General features: G+C 38.2%; 1 protein-coding gene across 1 annotated transcript in view; it reads left to right on the top strand.

Moving 5' to 3' along the window:
• The window catches only part of LOC127431936 (sodium channel protein type 4 subunit alpha-like), a 218,370-nt gene that overhangs the window by 118,472 nt on the left and 74,059 nt on the right, over nucleotides 1-25,839 (top strand). The window contains exons 14-16 of the mRNA XM_051682599.1: nucleotides 1,764-2,002; nucleotides 9,909-10,082; nucleotides 10,608-10,964. Coding sequence (XP_051538559.1) covers nucleotides 1,764-2,002; nucleotides 9,909-10,082; nucleotides 10,608-10,964 — 770 coding nt within the window. The remainder of the gene's footprint in view (nucleotides 1-1,763; nucleotides 2,003-9,908; nucleotides 10,083-10,607; nucleotides 10,965-25,839) is intronic.

Raw genomic sequence — 25,839 nt, 5'->3', positions numbered from 1 at the left:
TCGATTTTTCCGAAACATAGAATTGCAGAGGGAAGTGGCATTCATATGTCACGGTTGGGGGGCAGGGGAGGATAAAGGACCCAAAAGCAGAGATGACAAATAAATAGTATTTATTGACAGAATGTGAAGTAACTGAATGGTGCTCCCAACGCCGGATGCTGATGGCTGATCCAACAATCCGAACTAGTAGAATGAGAGTCACAGAAAGGCGCTTCCAGCTCTGCCCGCATACGGCTGATCCAACAAGCCGCTGGTAGGAATTAGTGTGTTCGTGAGACGAGTGTGTGCATTGTGGTAGTCTGGAGCAATCCGAAGAGAGTCCGTAGAAGCTTGTGTGGTGCGAAGCGAAATCCAGACGAATCTCCCAAGACGCGGGCAGATACTGAGGGTTCCTCCTCCACAGTACTGGGCAGCAACTGTTGTGAGCGACTGCAAGCAGGCAGGTAACCGCACCTCTATAGACAGGCAACCAACAGATACGCGAGCACGCTCCAACTACACAAGAGAGAAACGTTAGACATGACAGCAAACAGCAAACAATAAACTGGCAAAGAAAGAGGGGAAACACAAGGAAAAAGTAGGGAGTGCAATCAGAGGGAAGCAGGTGGAAGTGGGCAAGTAATTCATCACCTTGATCAGCGTCTCCCCGGGATCGATCAGCATTCCCATGGAAATGCTGATCATGCGTTCTGGCTCCACCTGTGAGACACGAGGGAGAGAAAACAAACAATAGTGTGAGCCAGCACGCATGCCGGAATCGTGACATCATATGGATGAGGAAAGCGATACCTGATTGGACGATGTAGTTATATTCAAACACTACCTAATTGGTCAGAGGAACTTTAATCCAGCTATAACCCTACCCCTAAAACAAACCTTAACCACTCTGGTAGAGCTTTCCTCATAAATATGAATGAGTTTTTCCCTGCTGACAGCACCTTTAAATTTGTTAGCTACACTCTTCAAAATAAAGGTTCCAAATATAACTTAAAAAGGTTCAGTGGTTGGATGCCATAGGAGAACATTTTCAATTTCTACAAATAACTTTTTATTGTTCTTGTTCTCTCCATTTGTCTTCATGGAGCTTTAAAGAATTCAGAAAGCAAAATACTAATCTGAAGAACTATGATGACCATCAAGACCTTGACATTGCAGCTCAAGAAAATTATAAAGCCAAACATGGTTCTTTTTTTTTCTTTTTTGTGATTTTTTTCCCTTTTTCTCCCCCAATTGGAATGCCCAATTCCCAGTGCGCTTTTAAGTCCTCATGGTCGTGTAGTGATTCACCTCAATCTGGGTGGTGGAGGATGAATCCCAGTTGCCCCTGTGTCTGAGACCATCAGCCTGTGCATCTTATCATGTGGCTTGTTGAGTGCGTTGCCACGGAGACATAGCGCATGTGGAGGCTTCACGCCATCTCACCATGTGCCCCACCGAGAACAAACCACATAATAGTGACCACGAGGAGGTTACCCCATGTGACTCTACCCTCCCTAGCAACTGGGCCAATTTGGTTGCTTAGGAGACCGGGCTGGTGTCACTCAGCACACCATGGGATTCGACCTAGCGAACTAACGAGCTCCAGGGGTGGTAGCCAGCATCTTTTACCACTGAGCTACCCAGGCCCCCAAACATGGTTCTTGATAAGTTGAGGGTTCTTGCTGAGCCTTAACTGCTGCAAAGAAACATTGCAAAACCTTCTTGTACATTTTACAGTGATTTTAGAAATGATGAAACTGTATCTCAAATATTTGTTCTAACAGAACTGGAGGAGGCCCAGCAGAAGTGTCACCCGTGCTGGTACGCGTTTGCTCACAAGTACCTGGTGTGGACGTGTTGTCCAGGCTGGCTGAAGGTGAAGGAGTGGATGAAGTTCATGGTGATGGATCCGTTCCTTGATCTGGCCATCACTATCTGCATCGTTCTCAACACGCTCTTCATGGCTCTGGAACATTATCCCATGACTGATGACTTCAACAGGATGTTGTCTGTGGGGAACCTGGTGAGCATCAGAGTGTCTCTAAGGGGCCGTTCACGCCAAACACGTTTTTGCGTCCATTTGCACTGTTTTCCCATTGTTTTTCTATGTAAATCGAGAAACCTAGAACTTTTAAAAAACATTTCTCAAGACTGTTTTATTCATTGCACGTTTTGTCTAAACGGTCCCTTAGCATGTTTACGTTATGTAATTCAAACATTCACTTATTTTTGTCACTAGGGGTGCACCAATATAGACATTTTTGCTATGCTGATTTTATGATTAAAAATATTTTTATTGTGTTATACTAATATGTTAGCATTTTAATAATTTTATTTCATGGGACGCACCAATATAGAACTTTAGCCTATACTAATTTAATCCTAAATTTTATACAAAAAAATGTATTGTGTTATACTAATATGTTAATATGTTAATATTTTAATATTTTTAATTTAATAAATATTTTGACCTATACTGATTTCACCTTTATTATATTTTGTCACTAGGGATGCACCAATATAATTAGACCTATACCGATACTTTTTATTTTTTTTTTACATTTATTTTTTATAAAATTTGTATTATATTATTCAAATATTTTATTATTTGATTACATTTATGTAATACATTTTTTGTAATACATTTTAAATATTTATATTAAATATTATTAAACGTTATAATTTTTATTGTTTGTATTATTAATTATTTTGTATAATAATAATAATAATAATAATTATTATTATTATTATTATTATATATATATTTTTTAAATGCAATATACTGTAGTAGCTTGACAGATTATTCATTGGACCACCTCTAATCCATTTCAGATGTGAAGATGTTATTTCATACAGTTGTAAAATGATAAATTAAGGCATTGTCTGTGCTTGGAATGGAATACTAGTGTACTGCTTTCTACATGCCTACTATTTTTTAAATAGTATGTTAAAGTGTATACAGTGTACTGTAGTATTGTATACTGCATTCCTTCGGATGTTAGTGTGAGTAGTATGGCAGTATGCTGAATGTCTGTATTGTCTTCTTGAAATAAGTAGTATTCAATGCATGACAACAGATGTTTTGTCAGCATTCAGCATGTCTGTTTTCTAGAGTCAAGTTGTTTAAAGAGAAAACATGCTGTGTGTTACATCTAGACGCGAGTCATATCAGGACAGTGATGCTCGGATCAATACGGCTCTCTTCACTTGACTGATCGTGTCCTGCTGTCCACTGAGCTATAAAGGTGTTGAGTTTTCCTCAGTGATGGGGTCAAACAAACAGGCTGGGTGACTGTGTAAATATAGCCATGTGCTGCGGTGGTCACGTCTGTTAGTTTGTGCATGAATGACACCATTATCAACTTGTCATGTCTTGATTAAAACGAAGACCACAGACTCTCGGAGCTATTAGTTACAGATTTAACACCTGTAATAAAAAACTTTCTGTATTGGAGAGATATTTGTCCAGGCATTCGAAAGGGTGAATCTCCAACACGGGAAATCGATGTGTTGAATCCAAAAGATTATGTTCCCTAAAATCAGCCCCATTCGGCCGAATTACAGAATTTTTTGTTTGTTTGTTTTTGGGTTTTTTTTGTGTAAAATATTTAGGTAATAGTAGCTGTTTATCACTATGTTTATTTAGTTGACTTTATTATAAATTAATATATGTTCAATGCAGCATGATTAAGTGAGAACTCATTTATTTGTTCAATTTAATGTTGCCTCTCTATTTGTTCAATGTCCACCTAATTCTAATTGAGATCAGCACTATTTTTGTGCCAGATAAATTCTAAAATAAGTTTAGATTTGTGGTAGAATTAAGTATTAGGCTTATCATTTGATAATTATATTGTGAGAAAAAATTGTCTTCCCTTAAAGGAATATTCCGGGTTCAATACAAGTTAATCTCAATCGACAGCATTTGTGGCATAACGTTGATCATTCCAAAAATCAATTTCGACTCGTCCCTCCTTTTCTATAAAAAAGCAAAAATCTGTGTTCCAGTGAGACAATTACAATGGAAGTCAATGGGGTCAGTTTTTGGAGGGTTTAAAGGCAGAAATGTGACGCTTATAATTTTATAAAAGCACTTACATTAATTCTTCTGTTAAAACTTGTCTTATTTAAGCTGTAAAGTTGTTGAAAAATCATTGTTTTTACTGTCTTTTTCAGGGTTTTAGTTGTAAAATTGTCTATATCTTTCCACAGATGTGGTTAGTAAGTGATTTTATCACAGTAAAATCATGTTAACACACATATTGTTTATGTCTTGTGTCTATACTTTTGAAACAGTGAGTATTTTAATGTTTACAGATTGACCCCATTGACTTCCATTGTAAGTGTCTCACTGGAACACACATTTGTGCTTTTATAAAGAAAAGGAGGGACGAGTCGAAATAATTTTTGTGGTAATCAACATTATGACACAAATGCTGTCGATCGAGCTGAAGTTTTGAATATTTTTTTAATCGCTTCAAATAAGTTAACTATTTTTTTGTTAGTTGATGCATCATTTTATACATTAATGTATTTATTATTTATTTGTTTATTTGTTGTGGGTTTGGGGGAGGCTCTTGTCTGATCTTGCCTAAGGCACCATGTGAGTCAGGATGCATGGGAACCAGCTCTGCCATGAGTCACACGTGTTTTAGTGTGTCTTGATCCACTCAAGCCTGAGATTCTGACGGGCGAGTGTCACAGGTCACGTTATTGTTTGTCTTTGGTAGAAAAATCACACTAACACTGCAAAGATGACTGGTGGATAAACATTTGACACCCAGAGGACAATATTATTGTCCAGAGGTTGCTCTTTCATTGCTCAATTTAATTGAAGTACCAACTTTGTCTCAGATATTTCTCCAGAAAAAGTCAATTGTTGACATAATTATCTGTCTGCAAATAATCAGATATTATAGAGCTAGAAAATGAATGTGGATAGCATAGCTCAGATTTATCTCTGAAGAACAAAATAAGAAATGTCTCAAAAAGAGTTTTTGACTTTTGATGGCAGACTTTGGTATCTTGGCAAATCTGAGCACAGTTGAGACATTGTTGAGACAGAATTAAGATCCGTCCAAGCGTGGAGAGCAAACACAGCTACTGTGTTGTGGCGAAAGTCACTGATAACTGTTTGAGGCATTTGGTTACATTATTTCCTTCACAAGCGTCAAACTTTCTCAACACAAACAGGATGATGACATTTGAAAGTGTCCAACCGCGTCTCGTCACTTGTTTGCTCATCATAGCGCCCACAATTTAGACTCTGGGGTTCATGCTGTCACAGTTAGTTTTTATGATACGCCCAACAGACATTAGAAACACCCGCCTACACAATCGCAGCACAGTTATAATCGTTAGCATAAAACAAAATGGAAACATTTTTGTTAACTGAAAAAAACAAAAAAACAACAAATGAATTTAAGCTTTAATTTTTGATACACCATTTATTATAACATTTGGAAAATTCAACTAGATAACAATGATGGTCCTACTATAATGACCACTTAAATGACCACTTAATTCATTAGTTTTAGCCCTAAAATGGCTTTAAATGAAATAAAAGCTAAAAACTCTGGTGGCCCAGGGGTGCACAACACAACCAAATTAGCAAAGCAAATATAAGCTGAAAACACAACACAATTAGGCCACAACACAACGGAAATAATGGCTTTTGTGGCTTAATTTTTTTGTGTTGTGGCTTGATTTTGTGTTAGGGTGATTACTTCACCCAAAAATGAAATTTCAGTCATTGTTTACTCACCCCTGTGTTGTTATAACTCTATATGAGTGTGACGAGGAGGGCGGGGCCGGGCCATGAGTGCGCACGGCCGGGCCCCAATCAGGCTAATCAGCCGGAGAGGGATAAGGCCGTGCCGGATGTGGCAGTTTGAGAGAGAGCCACACGCAGCTGCCGTGTGTGTTTGTGTTTTTTAAGTTTTCATTAAACATTATTTTGACTGTTCAGCCAGTTCCCACCTCCTCCTTGCCCATCTTAACCCTGTTACACTGGTGCCAAAACCCGGGACCAATGTAACAAGGTTTAAAAATGGGCAAGGATGAGGCGGGAACCGGACGAAGCATCAAAGTAATATTTTAATGAAAACTTAAACAAAAAGACACAAAACACAAACACACACGGCAGCTGCATGTGACTCTCTCTCTCTCTCTCGAACTGCCGCATCTGGCTCGGCCTTATCCCTCTCCGGCTGATTATCCCGACTGGGGGCCAGCTGTACACACTCACGGCCCGGCCCCGCCCTCCTCATCACAGTGACTTTCTTTCTTTTTCTGAACACAAAGGAAGAAACTGTAAAAAGTTTATGGTGACCACCTCTTCAAGCTCAATAATATAATTCAGAAGTCTAATAAATTATTGTGCATGACTCATGTCTTGTTCTGAAGGAATACGATAAGGTTTGGTGAGAAACAAACCGAAATCCAACATATTATTAAGCAAAACTCTTGACCGACGGTTGATATCCTGTGCCCATTCATGAGACAGCCTGCACGCGAGCTTTACAGCTCTTTGCACGAGAGCAACAGTAGTTACGCAGCACGCGCAAGATGGGGTGTTCAAGTGAAAACTCGTTTTGTTTCACTTCAACAGGTCCACCAGCGATATTAACAACAGAAAACACAACATAGCTGCACACAAAACAGAGAACAGAACTTAAAAACATGTCTGAAGAGTTTGTAGTGGAAGAATAGATGCATTTCTATGCCCAGCCTTATTTTTCAATCAAACTGCTCCCTATACGCATATTACACAGTCTGTGTAGGGCACCAACTCCCTTGGGGGGCCAGTATCTTACCCAAGGGGGGCACCAGAATCTCCACCGGCTGTCCTGACTCGCACATTATATGTTGTTCAAGGACCCGAAAGAAGTCGTGGAACACAGACAATTGCCTCTCACCATGCATTGTATTTTGGACTGGTGCCAGTTCATAGCGGACGGTTTTACAGGGTACAACGCCAAATATAGAAACCAAGCGATAGACACAATGTCCCATTGCTCGTCGCAGCTGCTTAGAACATAGAAAAGATAACTTTTATTGCGTGTCATTTGGTGTCTAAGTAGGACACGTTGTGTCTGTAGCTACCTTCAGCCCCATCTCTTTGTTTGACTGAGTACTCAAAAAAAATAAACAAAATAAGGCTGGGCATAGAAATGCATCTATTCTTCCACTACAAACTCTTCAGACATGTTTGTAAGTTCTGTTCTCTGGTTTGTGTGTAGCTATGTTGTGTTTTCTGTTGTTAATATCGCTGGTGGTCCCGTTGAAGCAAAACAAAACGAGTTTTCGCTTGAACGCCCCATCTCACACGTACTGCGTAACTACTGTTGCTCTCGTGCAAAGAGCTGTAAAGCCTGCGTGCAGGCTGTCTCATGAATGCGCACGGAAGATCAACCGTCGGTCAAGAGTTTCGCTTAATAATGTGTTGGATTTCGGTTTGTTTCTCAGCAAACCTTATCGCATCAGAACAAGACATGAGTCATGCACAATAATTTATTAGACTTCTGAATTATACTTTTGTGTTCTTTTGAAGCTTGAAGAGGTGGTCACCATAAACTGCCATTGTATGACATCACTGAGCACAACATTATTACACAATTTCTCCCTTTGTGTTCAGAAAAAGAAAGAAAGTCATATAGAGTTATAACAACACAGGGGTGAGTAAACAATGACTGAATTTACATTTTTGGGTGAACTAATCCTTTAATTTTATAGTTTTGTAGCCATGTTAAGCCTTAATTTCATTGTGTTGTGGCTTAATTTAACTGTTTTGTTGCTTTTCTGTAGTTTTTTATTTATTTATTTTTTTTTTTTTTTGGCTTAATTTAATTGTTAATTTTAATTAACTTCAAAGAACCAATTGAAAAGACAATGAAATAAAACCTAGATGTAAGTTTAAAAATGAACCCTGTCCCAGCGAGTTGATGCCATCACGGCAGCGTTCAGTAGGAGACAATCATGATAACTGTATGCTGAGTTAAGTGCTTCATGTAAATGTTAATGTGCGATTAGCTCCTTTGTTCAAAGGTGAACGCAAGCGGAGGGGCTCTTGAGGTGTCTGATGCCTCTCCAAACGCAGTCACATTGAATCTGTGAACATGCATGTTGCTTACTTAAGCAGCTGTGAGAGATTTCAAGAGCAGTTATTGTCAATAATATTTGCACTGGGCGGCACGGGCGCCGCGGCCCTCGGGACACACGACTGATGATGCATCAATATGAAGCTGTTCTGCTCACCAACATCTAATCAGTGATATGAAAATGACTCACTATAGTCTGGAATTTAACTACTGATTCAACTACAGGCTCACGAATCCTACCAAGAACATGTCTGGGTCATATTTCACCCCAAATACAAAAGGAAGAAAAAATATATATGTTAAAATATATAAAAAAAATATATATTGCATAAAGAAAATTAAGCCTGTTTTCAGAACAATATTATTTTGCATTACTTCATTATTTTCATGACAATTATTGTTTTGCGAAAAAATTATGATACATTATTTTGATTGTACAGTATGTGTACATCATGTTAGTATTTGATAAAATGCCTTTAATTTATATATTTTTTAAAAGCACTATACCGGCACCCAAATTCTCAAAGACACACAATATAAAGTTACAGTATATTAAAGCTAGATTTTCTTGGTAACACTTTATTATACCTTTTCATTAAAACATTAACTAACATTATATATTGCTTATCAGATTATCTGATGTTCATTGAAATAGTTAGAAATGTGTTCAGGATTTACATTTATACTGTATATTCAGAGATACATTTAAATATTCAGGATTTATAACTATATATTTGTATTAATAAATATATTCAGGATGTATAACTATATATTAGGATTTAGAATATATATTTAGAACTATAGCTACAGTATATATTCCCATTTATAACTATACATTTACATTTATAACTAACTATTCAGACATACAACTTAATATTTGAATTTACAACTATATATTCAGATTAATGGACATATTCAGATTTGTAATTTTATATTCAGATTTATAAATATATATTCAGATGTATAACTGAATATTCAGGGTCTACAGCTATATATTCATGTTTACAATTATATATGCAGATTTATAACTATTAAGTTCAGATTCACAACTAAATATTCAGCTTTATAAATGCATATTCAGAATTTCGAGAATTATTTCCTGTTTGTTTATCCTTGCAGTGCTTTCATAGAGCCAAGATTGAAACCCCTAGTTTTGTGGGATTTTGTTTGCTGAAAAATAAGGAAAGATTATAGCATTATTATCAAAATGAGAATTATTATCGAGAATAAAAAAATTAAATAAAAAAAATAAAAAAAAGTAAAACATTAAATGCATTACATTAATTAGATTTAAGGAGGACATTTTCATGAAAATAAGGAAAAATCCATTTGTATTTTATTTAATTTTTTTTAATTTTTTGGAGGTGAAATGTGATGTGGACGTGATTTTGTGAGACGTTTTGCCAGATTTCTGTTTAATGCTTAGATGAAAGAGATAATTATGGGATGTGAGGCAGTCTGGTGATTTTCACAGAGGTCTGTTTGTCTCAGATGTTCAGTTCACCCCTCCCGTTCACTTCCTTTTTCAGTGTCACGTATCACAGTCACATTCAAACGCTCGAGTCGAAGAAATGAGAAACAGAAACAACAGGCCTGTCGTGGATGTAGCGCACACCTTGTATGTTGCATCCTGTTGTCCATGGCAACAAAGTGCTAATTGCTTACCATTAAAATGAAACCACAGAGGATTTTCCTGAACCACATTTCATAATAGTTGAATCTGCACAAATGTATGAACAAATGAAATGGCAAATCCTGTTCATTACAAATGGGTGTCCACATACTTTTGGCCATGTATTGTGTCTCATCTTTGTCTCATGTGGTTCTCAGGTGTTCACAGGTATCTTCACAGCAGAGATGGTTCTGAAGATCATCGCTCTGGATCCGTATTATTACTTCCAGCAGGGATGGAACATCTTTGACAGTCTCATTGTCAGCTTGAGTCTGATGGAGTTGGGTCTGTCGAATGTCGAGGGTCTGTCTGTCTTACGATCATTCAGACTGGTAATGCAACATGTTTCAAGTTCAAGTGTAATTTCTGCACCGCTAGTATCACCAAACAGAACAAAACAGTAAACATAATACCTGTTTCAAACAGGTTTCCCACCATTTGCTATTGGTTGTACAAACACATATTCCCACCCCAAACTCAATATACACACACCCATCATCACACATCAATTCTATGTTAATGCACTTATCATTCGTTCATACAGTTAAGCCACGCCCACACTAACCTATTTTTTTGCTACGTTTATTCCTCTAATCCACACTGGAAGACTTTCAAAACGCTCTCCATTACAACATACTCGGTATATGACGTTAGTAAACTGAAAACAGAGGTTTCAAACTTAAACAGATTATAATACTTTTTCATTTGAAAATACATTGACTGTGATATGTTTACGCCTCTCATCCACACTAGAACGGCGTTTTCCTCCACCGAAAACAGAGCGTTTCGAAAATGTGCTCCATTACCACATTTATTATTAAATGTCATTGAAAACTCTTCTTCATGTTCCTCTACAGCTGAGGGTCTTCAAGCTGGCGAAGTCATGGCCGACCCTGAACACGCTGATAAAGATCATTGGGAATTCTGTAGGAGCTTTGGGAAACCTCACACTGGTGCTGGCCATCATCGTCTTCATCTTCGCCGTGGTCGGCATGCAACTGTTCGGCAAGAACTACGAGTCGTGCGTGTGTAAGATCTCGAAGGACTGTACGCTGCCACGCTGGCACATGAAGGACTTCTTCCATTCGTTTCTCATCGTGTTCCGGGTGTTGTGCGGAGAATGGATCGAGACCATGTGGGACTGTATGGAAGTGGCTGGACAGCCGCTGTGCCTCCTGGTCTTTATGCTGGTCATGGTTATCGGGAACCTCGTGGTAAGTTGCCGAGGTGCTTTTTCACAGTCGAAATTTCCAATGTCCTACTTGTAATAGAAGGCCACACTAATTTCCATTCTGCTCGTAGCCTGTGTGTGTGTTTCGAAATGCCTCTCAAAGCTCATGTCAGATGAGGTTTCATAAAGAAAACGTGTTATTAGAGCCGAGGGAAATATTTACACCACCTCTGATTAACCCAAACCATTAACATGGTAAACTCTGTTTGAAACTCGTCCACACTGATTAAAGTTAAATGAACAATACAAACTGACCTAGTCATTAAAATAATGTATTTTGATTTTGATTTTGACCAAGATAATTAATGGACACACTGTTGAACTTACTTACTGTAAAGACCTATAATACATGTATTTGTTAGTGGCTGGTTTTTAATCAGAAGTTTCATAAACACTAATTGCTCCTTGAGTGTTTGTGGTGAAGTGTTTTGCTCTCGGGCTCAGTGGTAATAGAGCTGCGACCGCAATAACTCATTTGATACAACGTTTAATGGAATCTGCAGCCATCGTGTATATACTGTGTGTGTGTGTGTGTATATATATATATATATATATATATATACTGTATATGACAATGGGGTTATGTTGCTGTTTTTCCTTGTATATTAGTAACAAACAGTGCAGATCATTGTGTCATTCACAGTATCTTTAAGTTTTCATTTTGGTGGCTTCATGTCAAGAATATTCCATAAAAGTCATTAGAAGGCCCGTGACTCACGATGAATCCTTGATTCGATTGGCTCACATCAGTGAGAGTCAGACAAACGTTCTTACGATTCACTTTAAGAATTTTTTTGTTACTAGTTACAGATTTCCAGATTTGATTCTGATTCACACGCTCTTGATTGGGTTCGATTCCAATTGTGATTTAATTTGATTTGATTATGATGCATTTAGTATATTTCTGATTTAGGGCCCTATTTTAAGAGCACGGGATTTAAAAATACCAATATAAATTAGGTCATAAATACAATTGTAAATATAATCATAATAATAAGCAACGACCTTTAGATAGTTAAACACAGTCTCAAAACGGCTACAACAATGATTGTCAGGGACTTAATTTAATGCTCCATTTTATTTTCAGAGTTTGGACATGAACTTTATTACCACCTGCTGGTGGAATTTCCAAACTGCAGAAGCAGGGAATGAATTTGGACTTTGCGCTGCGATAAGAGGTGGTTTTCTCAGGAAAATAGCAAATTGTGCTTTGCACAACTTTATTTATATACAATACACCCACAGTTACCGCAGACACTCACACCTACGCCCACTTGCGCTTTACGCTGGCACGAAAATTGCACTTAGAATTAGCACTCTCACGAAAATTGGATAAGCACGTTTGTAGCGTGTTGCTCGAAAATAGAGCCCATAATGTCAATTTTTTTTTTACATATGAAATAAATTTGACGATTCTCAATATTCAAAATACTCAAATACAAAAATTCCCAAACTACGTTCAGAAATGTACAAAAAAGTAATGAAATTTAACATAAAACTACTTAATCCCTTAAACTCTATAGGGGGTGCTAAATCACAAAAAAAGTTTACACTTAAAACGTTGAAGTCTTCGTATACAAAAGTCAGGCATATGAGGTATCATTTGAAAGCTTAAATAACCATCAAAATAAGGCCTCAATTAAATCGCTTTGAAAATTAGCGCCCCCCAGAGGTAATGGGATAGAAATATTTATATGAAATAGCACCTAAATGGACAAGTCATATATCAAATGAAAGCTCTCACTCTCAGGAATGTGACTGTACAGTTTATTTTGTTGCCCTAATACCACCGTCCAAAATATTTTCAAAAGAATTACAAAGTGAAATATGATTTCTGTAAGTCATCAAATTCAAACATCTCTTTATGCTCTGATAACTGCTGCTGTAAGCCCCAAATAGCCAAAATCTTTATATCTGCTTTTACCTTAGGGAGATTTCTAAAAAATGAGCCATTGTTTACTTGTCTGTGAGCTTGCTTGGCTGAATAATCCAATGTTACATCTTAGATGTCCAGAACAAAATATGCCATTTAGAACAAAAGGCATGCAAAACAAATCTTCAGAAAAATATGTTTTTGACTATTGATGATAAACATTTACATGTTACATCATCGCAAAGGGGAGGATCTCAGCTTTCTAATGACATCAATATTGAGCTTCTAGTCCAATCAGAGGCCGAGATATTCAATGAAATAATGAGGGTGGTGCTTGAACTGAAAATTAGACTGAATGTCTATGGACGAGCACATCTGTGAGGGATAAAATGCGTTAGAGCGCCACCTACATTTCAGATCTGTATATTGTGATGGAATGTGATAGAGAGATAAAAATTCTAGTGCTTGCTGCCACCTAGTGGAATAAAATGAAGGACAAAAAAAACCTTTCTGTTTATGATAAGATTATAAACACATACAATATTATTTATGAATAATTGGAGTCTAGTTTTTATCCAGGGGAGTTCTCTGAAAAATTAGACAATTTTATGTGTGAATGGTGAGCTTTTAAATTTGAGTGTGAAAAATTGCGGGCGGCAGCACAAAAATTGCACCAGAGTATAAAGGGTTAAATAACTGGTCTTTACTGTAAGTATAATTAATTATATAATTAATTACTATTACTTTTAAAGTTACTAAAATTGGGGGGCCTGGGTAGCTCAGTAGTAAAGACGCTAGCTACCACCCCTAGAGTCATGAGTTCGGCTTGTCTGTCAGTATGAGGGGTTTTCTATTCACACTGACACATGGACAGGTGTTGCCTTTGCTTTTGGAGATGTTGCTGGACGAGTGATTGTGTCACTGCAGGGAGGAACGAATCATTCGTGATACACTGACTAACATTTCATAAATGTTGCAGATGTGTGCCGTCGCTCAAATATTGCCACCTGATCTTTCCTGCATGAGCTCATTTGCATACGGTAGTTAAAGGTCAAATAGTTTTACCATTGTTAAAATGTGGCTATATTTAGACAGTCCAGACTTGTCACTCAGATACTGTGGAAGAATTTACAAGGGCCTCGGGGCGTGACACATACATGCAGTGAGTTAGTTGCGGTGTTTTAAATTTGTACAAAATGTCATAATGCATTTGAATTGCAAACAATCCATTGGTTCATTTGATTACGCTGAGCCTGTTTTTGTGCCGAAATGTTCAGCATGTAACTCGTCCTGCTGCATTTGTGCTCCAGACATGAATGATCTCTCAAATCATGTGTGTTGTTGAGGAAAGGTGTGCTGTTAATTTACTAAGAGACCACACTTACCATTTAACAATTATTTATACTGATTTATGCTGATTTTAATCAAAAGAGAAACTGTTTCCAGACAGGATTAATCAATACTGTATTATAGTACTGATAACAAGGTTTTTTGTTGTTGTAATAAATAATGTCACAATGCAAAAACTAAAAATGGTTCTAAAAATAGCCTTCATTTTATGCAAGATATTTTGTCAATTATTTGATGGTCAATTTTCAACTGAAGTAAAAGTTGTTAAAAAACACAAAAGTTGTGACAAATGGTTACAACTTTGAATTGCTAACGTCAATAAAATAAGAGAGGGTCAGAGAAATGTTCTTAAGATTCATTCAATTTAAATAATATATATATTTTTTTGCAGTTCCTATTTAATTTCATTCGCCAAAGTCAGTTTTTCATTTGCACTTGGCCCTCAGTTTTATTTATTTTGGGGTGAAAAATGATCGGGACAAGTGTAAGTGCCCATTTTTCAAAGGGCTGTCCAGTATGTTTTTTTATTTATATGTTAATTGTCGTGTTATATATATGTAATTAAATGTTAATTTTAGTTTATATATATATATATATATATATATATATATATATATATATATATATATATATATATGTTATTATTTGTTAATTATAGTGTTATATATATGTTATTATATGTTAATTATAGTATTATATATGTTACTACATGTTAATTATTGGGTAATAGTGTTTTGAAATTCCGTCATAGCTTTTGTGTAGCTGCATTAGCTTTGATAATCTGAGAAATCAATTTAACCACTAGAAATCCTATAAATCTTCATGTGTTCATAGTTAAACATGAAAATAACAATCAAATAAATCTAGAATAAACATTCATTCAGCTCTGGTCCCTGTTCAAAGAGCGGAATTATTCAAACATTTAGATCATTAAAAGTGCTTTCATGCTAATCACTAGTGTTTGATGTGGAGAACAAGTGTCATGGGCGGGAGACTCGGCATTCTACGGAATCCTGCGGGAGCAGAGCATGTAAATTATACCACCATTCTGCTTCCAAGCAACTGGACGAAGTTGGCAGCTGGGCGTTTTATATATAGAGCATTGGGTGCAGGTGTGCAGTAGGGCAGTTCTTGTTTAGCTTTAAGACTTTTATTTTACATTGGACATCAGTTGGCAACCCAACACTGTACCAAAATTGTTTATTGTACAAAAGTAAACGTATCTGAAAAAATATCTTCAAATAAAACACTAAAATGTGTTAATATTACCATGAATTGCATAAGCCTGGTTTCTAAATATCTCTTATGATGGTTTTATACTCTTGGCAGGCAAAAGAGCGCAACAGTGCACAGCTACTTTTTTCCCATTATTTTTTTTTTTCCATACGGATTTTATAAAAAACCTTCATAAAAGAGTTCTAAGGCATTAACGTCTTTAATGAGAGACTTAACTACAATCCCATGAAGCATTGTGGATGATGAAATCGAATTATAAACTATGGAAAAATATAAAACTATTGATTTAAAGTTGTTGATTATGAGTATATAAACAAAATATTTAAATATTATTGCTAAAATATTCAGATATGTACAAATGTATAAATAGTTTGAGAGTGTAGGGAGAGCGATTCGATTGCGTCATTCACAGTGTGTCATTGGAGTGGGCGGTTGCTGCAGAGCTCTTTTGGTGCGCTTTATTCAACATGATTCTCTGATTGGAGGATTTCCTCAGGATCATGGGTAGTATAGTTCTTCACCAGGAATTCCACTATTAAATGCAATTTTTTTTTAAATGAAGTTGAAATAATGCAGACTGATGACTTTAACAGAAGCATATAACATCGATGAACAAACTCGGAGCTCAGAGTAGGTCTTTAAAGGTTTATGCTGTAAGTTATCATTAAAAATCCATTCACCAATGGAAAAAATGAATGAGGTTTTTAACTTCCGCAACCAGACAGTCACGCTCTATAATGCACAAAACAAATTTCCCTGCAGAACCCCCCAAATCTCTTAAACCACCCTGAGCTGGTTCGCTGGTCTTTGCAGGTCTCCCAGTCTACTCAGGCTGGTCTGTGGGCTAGTTTTAGAGGGTTTTGGGCACCTTTTAGCTGGTCAGGCATGGGGAGTCCAGCTTTCCTCCCAACTAAACCAGCCTGGACATCCAGGGAAAACTGCTTAAACCAGCTAAGACCAGCAAATCAACTTTTCAGCAGAGACTTAAACATTATGTACGTCACATAGACACAAGATGGACATGAACTTCACAGGAAGGAGCTGATAGCATGTTGGACCCAGGTAAACAAACAGGCTGACCTATTCTTAGCGTGGGACTTTTCTGTGTGTGTTTGGATTCAGTCATCACTCCAGATGGATATCATTCAGAGGCCAAGGCGGAGCTGATGGACGATTCCAAGGCCAATGCGGAGCTGTAAGACGGTCCGAAGCCCAGGGCAAAGCTGGATGGTCCATAGGCCAGGGCGGAGCTGGCAGATGGTCCAGAGGCCAATGCAGAGTTGGCGGACTGTCTGGAGGCCTGGGCGGATATGGTGGAATATCCTGGGTCCAGAATGGGGCTAGAGGACTGTCCGGAGGCCTGGATGGAACAGGCTGAGGATCAGGAGACCAGGACGAAACTGTCGGAGGATCAGGAGGCCAGGACGGAACTGGCAGACATCTTGGAGATCATGGTACTGCTGGCTGATAATCAGGAGGCCAGGGAGGAGCCAGCGAACATCCAGGATACCTCTGTGATGTCAGCTGATCCTCAAGAGGCCATGGTGTCAAGGGTGAATTTGTTTGAGGCTGAGACTCAGGTAGCGACTCCGTAGGTGGAGACTAATGCAGGGACTTCGAAAATGAACACTCAGACGAAGGTTCAGAAGGCGAGGATTCAGACAAGGATTCAGAAGGCTCAGGCAAAGGCTCAGGGGGCGAAGCCAGCAGGTGGCAGAGCCACTGATTGTAGAGACTCCGAGTGCAGAGCTGCCAGGGATAGAGGCTCTGGAGATGGATCTTCAGGATCTAAGTGTTCAGGGGGTGGAGCCGCAGGAGGTGGAGGCTCAAGAGGCTGAGCCTCAGGAAGTTCAGGGAGCTGTGCCACAGGATGCTCAAGAGGCAGAACAGCTTGAAGTTCAGGGGGCGTTTCTGCAGGAGGCAGAGCAACAGGAGGCTCAGGAGACAGAGCACACCGAGCCACAGGAGGCAAAGCAGATGGAGCCCTAGGATTGTCAGGAGGTGGAGCGGGTGGAGCCGCAGTAGGAGTCTCAGGAGAAGGAGCGGGCGGAGCCTCAGGAGTCTCAGGAGGTGGAGCGGGTGGAGCCACAGTAGGCAGAGCGGGAGTAGATGTGGACGGAGCCGCAGGATTCTCAGGAGACGGAGTGGGCGGAGCCGCAAGAGTCTCAGGAGGTGGAGCAGGCAGGCCACAGAAGACTTGGAGTGCGGAGACACGGAAGACGATGACGTAGACACAAGTTCATGGTCCGTAATAGGCATACCTGAAGAGGATGGGGTCTCTGAGGTAGGAGAGGTAGGGACCACCGAGGCTGTGACCATCGTGGTTGGAACCACCGAGGAAGGGACCACTGGAGTAGAGAGCAGAAGGTCAGCCCTCATGATGTTATTGATAAAATCCTTAAGAGGCTGACGATCACAGTCTAAAGGAACCAGCTCCCTCACAGGGTCATTAAGTCCCATCCAAAACATGGTCCTGAGGGATCTCTCATGCCAGTTCAATTGAGCAGCCAAATTCCCAAAAATGCCTTGGAAAAGTTGCTCAATCTGTTCTGCTGGATCTATAATGCAAGGTCGGTTCTTCTGTCAAGGTTCTGTGAAGGGAAGAGGCAAGAGAGTGAGGATCCAAATGCAGAACTTTAATTATGAACAAAACAAGGGGATTCAACGATGAAGGAAAATATTAGAAGAAGAAGGTAACAAAGAACAAGAGGGTATATATACACCTGGGATAACAAGAAAACAAGGAACACCTGGGATACATTTAGGAGAGAAACCAGGAAAACAGACATGACAATGATAACAAAACACTTTCAAAATAAGATTCCTTGGTGGAAAACATAAGAATGACGTGATATAGGGAGATAACGCTTCTGTTATTGTCACTTTTAAATCGTGTGTGTAAGAGGATCTTGAGTTTCTCTCCTGCTGTCTGTCTGTGTGTGTGTTTGTTTCGGGGTGTTTGTAGATATTCTGGATTCTAGAACTTTTAATAGAAACCAAGTAGACAACAAAATATTTTGTGCGCATCACCTAAGAAAGTCACGGCTGGTCAGGACACAGTGTTAATGTGTGAAAATGTCATACTTCAAATCTTTAATCAATCCTCAAATCTTTGTGCAAATTTAACCCAAAGTTGAATATCTGTTATTATTTGTTTCTGTAATTCAGAGAAACAAAATCACATAATCTGCAACTGGCATCATATAGCTCACATTACATCTATCAAAATCACAGCTGTGATAGGCAAACAACGAGAGGTCAGGAGTTTAACCCCTTAAACTGGTCTCATTTTTCAGAAAAGCAGTTTTCAGAAAACTCCTATTATACATAAATAATATTGTACGTGTTTATAATCTTTTTTTTTATGTTTTTGTTGTTGTTGTTTTCCTAACTTTGTAAACATGTAATTCTGGCTCTGTTCACTCTCATTCACAGATGTGCTCGTCCATAGACATTCAGTCTAATTTTCAGTTCAAGCACCACCCTCATTGTTTCATTGAATATCTCGGCCTCTGAGTGGACTAGAAGCTCAATCTAGGTGTCATTAGAAAGCTGAGCTCCTCCCTTTTGTGATGATACCATTTTGTCATGATGATTTGTTTTGCATGCTTTTCCTTCTTAATGGCATATTTTGTTCTGGACATCTAAGAAATAACATTGGATTATTCACATAAGCATGCACACAGACAAGTAAACAATGGCTAATGTTTAGGGAACTCCCTTATGTAAAAGCAGATATTAAGTTTTTGGCTACTTGGAGCTTAGTGGAGCAGTTATTGGAGCATAATGAGATGTTTGTATTTGATGACTTAAAGAGATCATATTTCACTTTGTGATTATTTTGAAAATCTTTCAAACTGTGGTATTAGAGCAACAAAATAAACTATACAGTCACATTCCTGAGAGTGAGAGCTTTCATTTGATATATGACTTGTCCATTTAGGTTTTATGTGAAGGACTTTTATTTTATTATACACATTTCTACCCCATTACCTCTAGGGGGTGCTAATTTTCAACGTGAATGTTTTGAGGCCTTATTTTAAGTAACATAAATGCAAAAGTGATGTTATCTCTGAAAAGTTCAGATTCTAAGCTTTCAAATGATACCTCATATGCCTGATTTATGTATGCTGAGACATTAACGTTTTAAACGTAAACGTAAATTTTTTTCATGATATTGCGCCCCCTTTTGAGTTTTTAACAGGTGCCAAATAGAATATAGTTTAGGAAAAAAATCAGACAGCACATTATGAATGCATGTTTCAGATTTCTGCTTTGCACAAGGGAATCAAAGTTAGTAAACAATAAAAGCTGTGTTCTGTAGCTTCTCATATTTGTAGCCACAATATTAGTAGTGTATTATTCTCATAAATAACGTTTTATGTATTCAATTTTATTTGAATTTCACAGAACCTCAAACTACACTCAAAACCAAATTTTAGCCCATTTTTAAGATTTATGCATTTCAAATTTATAACAAAATTCCATCAAACTGAATTGTGTAAGATTGAACAAAATTAGATTAATTAAACTTAAAATACTTAGTTCTTTTAATTGTATTTTATAAAATATTACTCTGGTTGTTATCAAATTAAAATGCATGAATCTTAAAATTATTATTATTATTTGTTTATTAATGTTTGCAAACAAATTAAACAAACCAGAAACTGCAGATAGATGCACAATTTTCACTTTTATAAATAATATTGATGATTTTGTAGATTGGCCTGAATTTTTACCATTAAATTCACAAAACATTATATATATATATAAATATAATTAAATTATAATCTTTTTGTCTCTGAGTTTGTAAATTAACCGTAAGCTCGTGCCCGGTATGAAAACTGACAAATTTACGAATTAACTGTTTGATGACAAAAGTATTAGAATTTAACATCTAATATCAGTACCTCAGGTAGTTTGACATTTTATTCATCAATAAAACTGATAATTTGTCATCATATTTTCTTGCACACCCCACCACAATGCTTGTAATACAGTGTAGTTAAAAATAATCTAGTGAAAAACACATAATTACATGAATGCCAAATAGACCACAACATTTTAAAATAAAAAGTCTGAAAAAAATGATTGGAAACATACTTTCAAATGATGTAAAGTTAATTGCTAAGTCTAGATGCTTTATTTTCTCAGGTGACAGGTGACACTTTCTCATAATGACACGATTGTCCTGCAGGCAGGAGGATAGTTTTGTTAGTTGTTTGTTTGGTTTTTGAGATGTTTCTTCAGGCTTTGCTAACCCCTGACTGACGGACACATTTGCCACCTGTTGTTTCGTCAAAGGTAGCATATGATAATGCTATTCAGCTGTCTGAGATAATGCTTTATTTTTAGCATGTGGTTTGCAGATCGGACCAGCATCGGTGCGGTTACGTGTCCAGTTGAGGCATGCGAGGCGCTCAGCACCTCAGCTACCTGCAGTGTGAGGTCACAACCCGTCTACGTTACATGGAAACGGCCACATTCAAATTCATGACATTACATAAGTCTTTCTCTGCCATTCTCCTTTCATGCCGAGGCTTTGTCGCATGTATTTTAAGTGCACATAAGTGGGTAGTTGTAGTGGTGAGAAAAATCCAACCAAGGTGACTAATAATCCTTGTTAAAAGCCGTCACCTTCCCATTTAATTAGTGGATTGCACAACCTTTGGAGACATGGAAACAGAGCTCGGATTTCATACAAATGAGACTACAGCATTTAGAGGTGGGTGATATGACCAAGATCTCTCTGTATATCATAGTATTTTTTAACACATTCATGTTTTACATCACAATATAGTTATTTTTGCTGGAAATTATATGAAAATCGATAATATTTTTAAAAACCAATGCCTATTATCTTGAGTTTGATTGTTAAAAACAGTAATATCACACCTCCCCTCAACAAGCCACATGATTTGAGTTTCTGTATCATTCATAGGGTTAGGAACTGAGAAACAATTCTTGTTCAGAATCAGTTCCATTTAAAAAAAATATCAGAACATTATGATTTTCATGACTTTCGGTTCCGACCAGTTTGCATATACAGTGTGAAACACACAGCACGACCAGTGTAGTATGACTCCTGATCTAATGACTCATGAGTCAATTGTTTTGAATCATCACTGCAAAACATACAACGCTACCAGCAGAGCTGACGATGGCCAAATTGATGCCCTATGCAGAGCTCCACAATTGTCAAGGGGGCCACGAGGTGCGAGGTGATCGTCTGTGTTTCGCGACTGCTATCGAGTCATTGAATAACATAACATGCGAGGAAGAGCAGTCGGTTGGAGTTCCTAGTGCCCCCCATGGTGCCCACCACTAGTGAGTTGGTGCCCTTCGCAGACTGGGTAATATGCGTATAGAGAGCGGTGGTACCGGTGTAGTATGTTTATCAAACAAATCACTTTACAAGCTTTTTGTTTGAATCTACAACATGAAACACTCAGTGCCATAGATATACATAGGTAGATGCCTCATTCGGCTGGTTCGGATACGTCAACCGCAGTCAACTAGGAGAGCTGTTTGAATGTAAGTGAACGGAGAAGAACTGCTGCATCAACTGCTTTTGTGTGGGAACAGTTCATCATGTCATGAATTGACTGACTGTGTGCTAATTTTCAGTATGTTTGACATGATATATTCATTTGTAGAGGACTTTATTTGAATCAAAAACACTTACAGATAGGGCTGGGCAATTTATAGAAAAAAAATCCTCAATATCGCTGATATTGAGTAATTTTCGATATTTAGCCAATGTTCTGCATCTAGACGATCAGGTGCGTGTCACAAGAAATGCACGTAATGACTTTTAGGCTACAGCAATTACGTCATGTACGGGTTACGTAGCTGACACGCGTCGGGTCAAAATGAGAAATAAGAACATTGTCTGAAACTGTAAACTGTAATGACTATGAGGAGAGTCACTGAAGACGATGAAATAGTGGTGAAACGAGGTCACACAACTTATGTAGGGTTAAATCCTAAACTGAGTATACTTTAAAGGTAGCTTACCCTCTGGAGTATACTTTTAGACAAACAAGTTATGTTTAATTCATTCTTGAGGTCTAACAAACATGTTGTTCAAATCATCAACACTAACTATGAGCAATTGTAATAGTGATACTTGCCTCAGCCAACACCATAAAAGATATTTTTTCAGGCCGAATCTGCTGTGCTGGTATTTTCGCAGCACACATTTTTATAAATGAGCCCCTCTTGTGATGAAACTCAATGGCGTCATTAGCTATCTTGAGCTCTTAATGTTTTCTGGAGAGCATTATTTAATTAGAAAGGTCTCGAGTGGACTGAGAAAGGACAGTGCTCAGGTTTATTGCTGTGAGTGCCATGAAGATTGTATGGAGCGCTGCTCTCTGCTGAATATGATAAACATGATAAACATCAATCATTTTACACCACCCAGGAATATAATGCTTTCACATACAGCAGCTTTATGTGGCTGAAGTCTGTTGTTCAGTGGGGATGGTTGAGGGGGAAAGTGTCAGGGGTCTATTACTGTACCGCTGTGACAACTCTAATGAAAGTTAATCATTGCTGAAGACTTAATTGGATCAAAATTAGGAGAGAAAGAGTGAGAGGACTGATAAAATGGTGAAAAATTTGTCAGCTCTGTTCCAAAACCATCCATTCATCCATCATTCTATCCATCCATCCATCCATCGTTCTGTTTATCCATCCATCCATCTGTCCGTCCGTCCATCATTCTATCTATCATCCATCTGTCCATTGTTCTATCATCCATCCACCCATCCATCCATCCATCCATCATCTAGCTATCATCCATCTGTCCATCATCCATCCATCCATCATTCTATCATCTATCCATCCATCCATCCATCATTCTATCATCTATCCATCCATCCATCCGTCCATCGTTCTATCAATCATCCATCCACCCATCTATCCGTCTATCGTTCTATCATCCATCCATCCATCCGTCCATCGTTCTATGTATCATCCATCCACCCATCAATCCATCCATTGTTCTATCATCCTTCCATCCATCCATCCATCTGTCCGTCTGTCTGTCCATCCATCCATCCACCCATCGTTCTATCTATCATCCATCATCCATCAATCCATCCATCATTTTATCTATCATCCATTCATTCATCCATCCATCCATCCACCCATCCATCCATCCATACATCCATTGTTCTATCTATCATCCATCATCCATCCATCCATCCGTCCATTGTTCCATCTGTCATCCATCCATTCATCCATCCATCCATCCATTGTTCTATCTATCATCCATCCATCCATCTGTCCATCTATCTATCCAACCATTCATCCATCCGTCCATCCATCCATCCATCCATCATTCTATCAATCATCCATCCATCCCTCCATCGTTCTATCAATCATCCATCCACCCATCTATCCGTCCATCGTTCTATCTATCATCCATCCATCTGTCCATCATTCTATCAATCATTCATCCATCCATCCATCATTCTACCTATCATCCATCCACCCATCTATCTGTCCATCATTTTATCATCCATCCATCCATCTGTCCATCATTCTATCAATCATCCATCCATCCATCCATCGTTCTATCAATCATCCATCCACCCATCTATCCGTCCATCGTTCTATCTATCATCCATCCATCCGTCCATCATTCTATCAATCATCCATCCATCCATCATTCTATTTATCATCCATCCACCCATCCATCCATCCATCATTCTATCTATCATCCATCCATCATTTTATCAATCATCCATCCATCCATCCATCCATCGTTCTATGTATCATCCATCCACCCATCAATCCATCCATTGTTCTATCATCCTTCCATCCATCCTTCCATCTGTCCGTCTGTCTGTCCATCCATCCATCCACCCATCGTTCTATCTATCATCCATCATCCATCAATCCATCCATCATTTTATCTATCATCCATTCATTCATCCATCCATCCATCCACCCATCCATCCATCCATACATCCATTGTTCTATCTATCATTCATCATCCATCCATCCATCCGTCCATTGTTCTATCTGTCATCCATCCATTCATCCATCCATCCATCCATTGTTCTATCTATCATCCATCCATCCATCTGTCCACCTATCTATCCAACCATTCATCCATCCGTCCGTCTGTCCATCCGTCCATCATTCTATCTATCATCCTTCCATCCATCTGTCCGTCCATCCATCCATCCATCCATCAGTCTGTCCATTGTTTTATCTATCATCCATCCATTCATCCATCCATCCATCCGTCCATTACATTTTGTCATTTAGCGGACGCTTTTATCCAAAGCGACTTACAAATGAGGAACATAGTAAGCAATTTGTCATACAAAGTTCAACAACATCTACAGTGTTGTACTGCCAAGCTCTCTAGGTGGCTGGAGTAGTATAGGTGCTAGCGCAGAAGAAAGAGACAGAAAGATACCACCTCAACATTCAAGAACCAGCTAAAAATGCATCTGTTCCGCGAGCACTTAACCAATCCACATTAAATGCACTTACTATTAAACTTAACTTGCACTTACTGTACACAAAAAAACTAAAAATACTTCTGTCTTTTTCTTTTGCGCTAGCACCTATACTATTCCAGCTTGAGAGCTTGGCAGTACAACACTGTAGATGTTGTTGAAATTTGTTTCTTGCTATAATAAATTGCTTGCTATGTTCCTCATTTGTAAGTTACTTTGGATAAAAGTTTCTGCTAAATGACAAAATGTAAATGTAATGGATGGACGGATGGATGGATGGATGAATGGAGTGATGGATGGATGATAGATAGAATGATGGGTGGATGGATGGAAAGATGGATGGATGATAGAATGGTGGATGGATGAATGATAGATAGAATGATGGATGGATGGATGGATGGAAGGCAGGATGATAGATAGAATGAAGGACGGATGGACGGATGGTTGGATAGATAGATGGACGGATGGATGGATGGATGATTGATCAGACTCGACTACTGTAATGTACTGTTAATCGTTCTATCAATCCATCTATCCATCATTCTATCTATCATCCATCCATCCATCCATCTATCTATCAACCATCCATCATTCTATTGATCCATCCATCATCTTTCCATCGTTCTATCTATCTATCTATCTATCTATCTATCTATCTATCATCCATCCATCCATCTATCTATCCAACCATCCATCTTTCCATTGATCCATCCGTCCATCCGTACCTCCAGCCATCATTCTATCGATCCATCCATCCATCCATCCGTCCATCCATTGTTCTATCTAACAGTTAACAGACAAAAGTTCTCCTGAAATAAGTCTCAGATAATTGAAATATTTCACATTATTCACACATGAAGCACAAAAGCTGCAGTTCTTGTTCTGTCAGAACTCTTATAAATGCAGGTTCCTCCAGAAAC

This window comes from Myxocyprinus asiaticus, chromosome 41 (assembly GCF_019703515.2).
Source record: "Myxocyprinus asiaticus isolate MX2 ecotype Aquarium Trade chromosome 41, UBuf_Myxa_2, whole genome shotgun sequence".
Lineage (NCBI taxonomy): Eukaryota > Metazoa > Chordata > Actinopteri > Cypriniformes > Catostomidae > Myxocyprinus > Myxocyprinus asiaticus.
The sequence above is the reverse complement of the archived record's forward strand: the minus strand, read 5'-3'. Positions and strand labels throughout refer to the sequence as shown.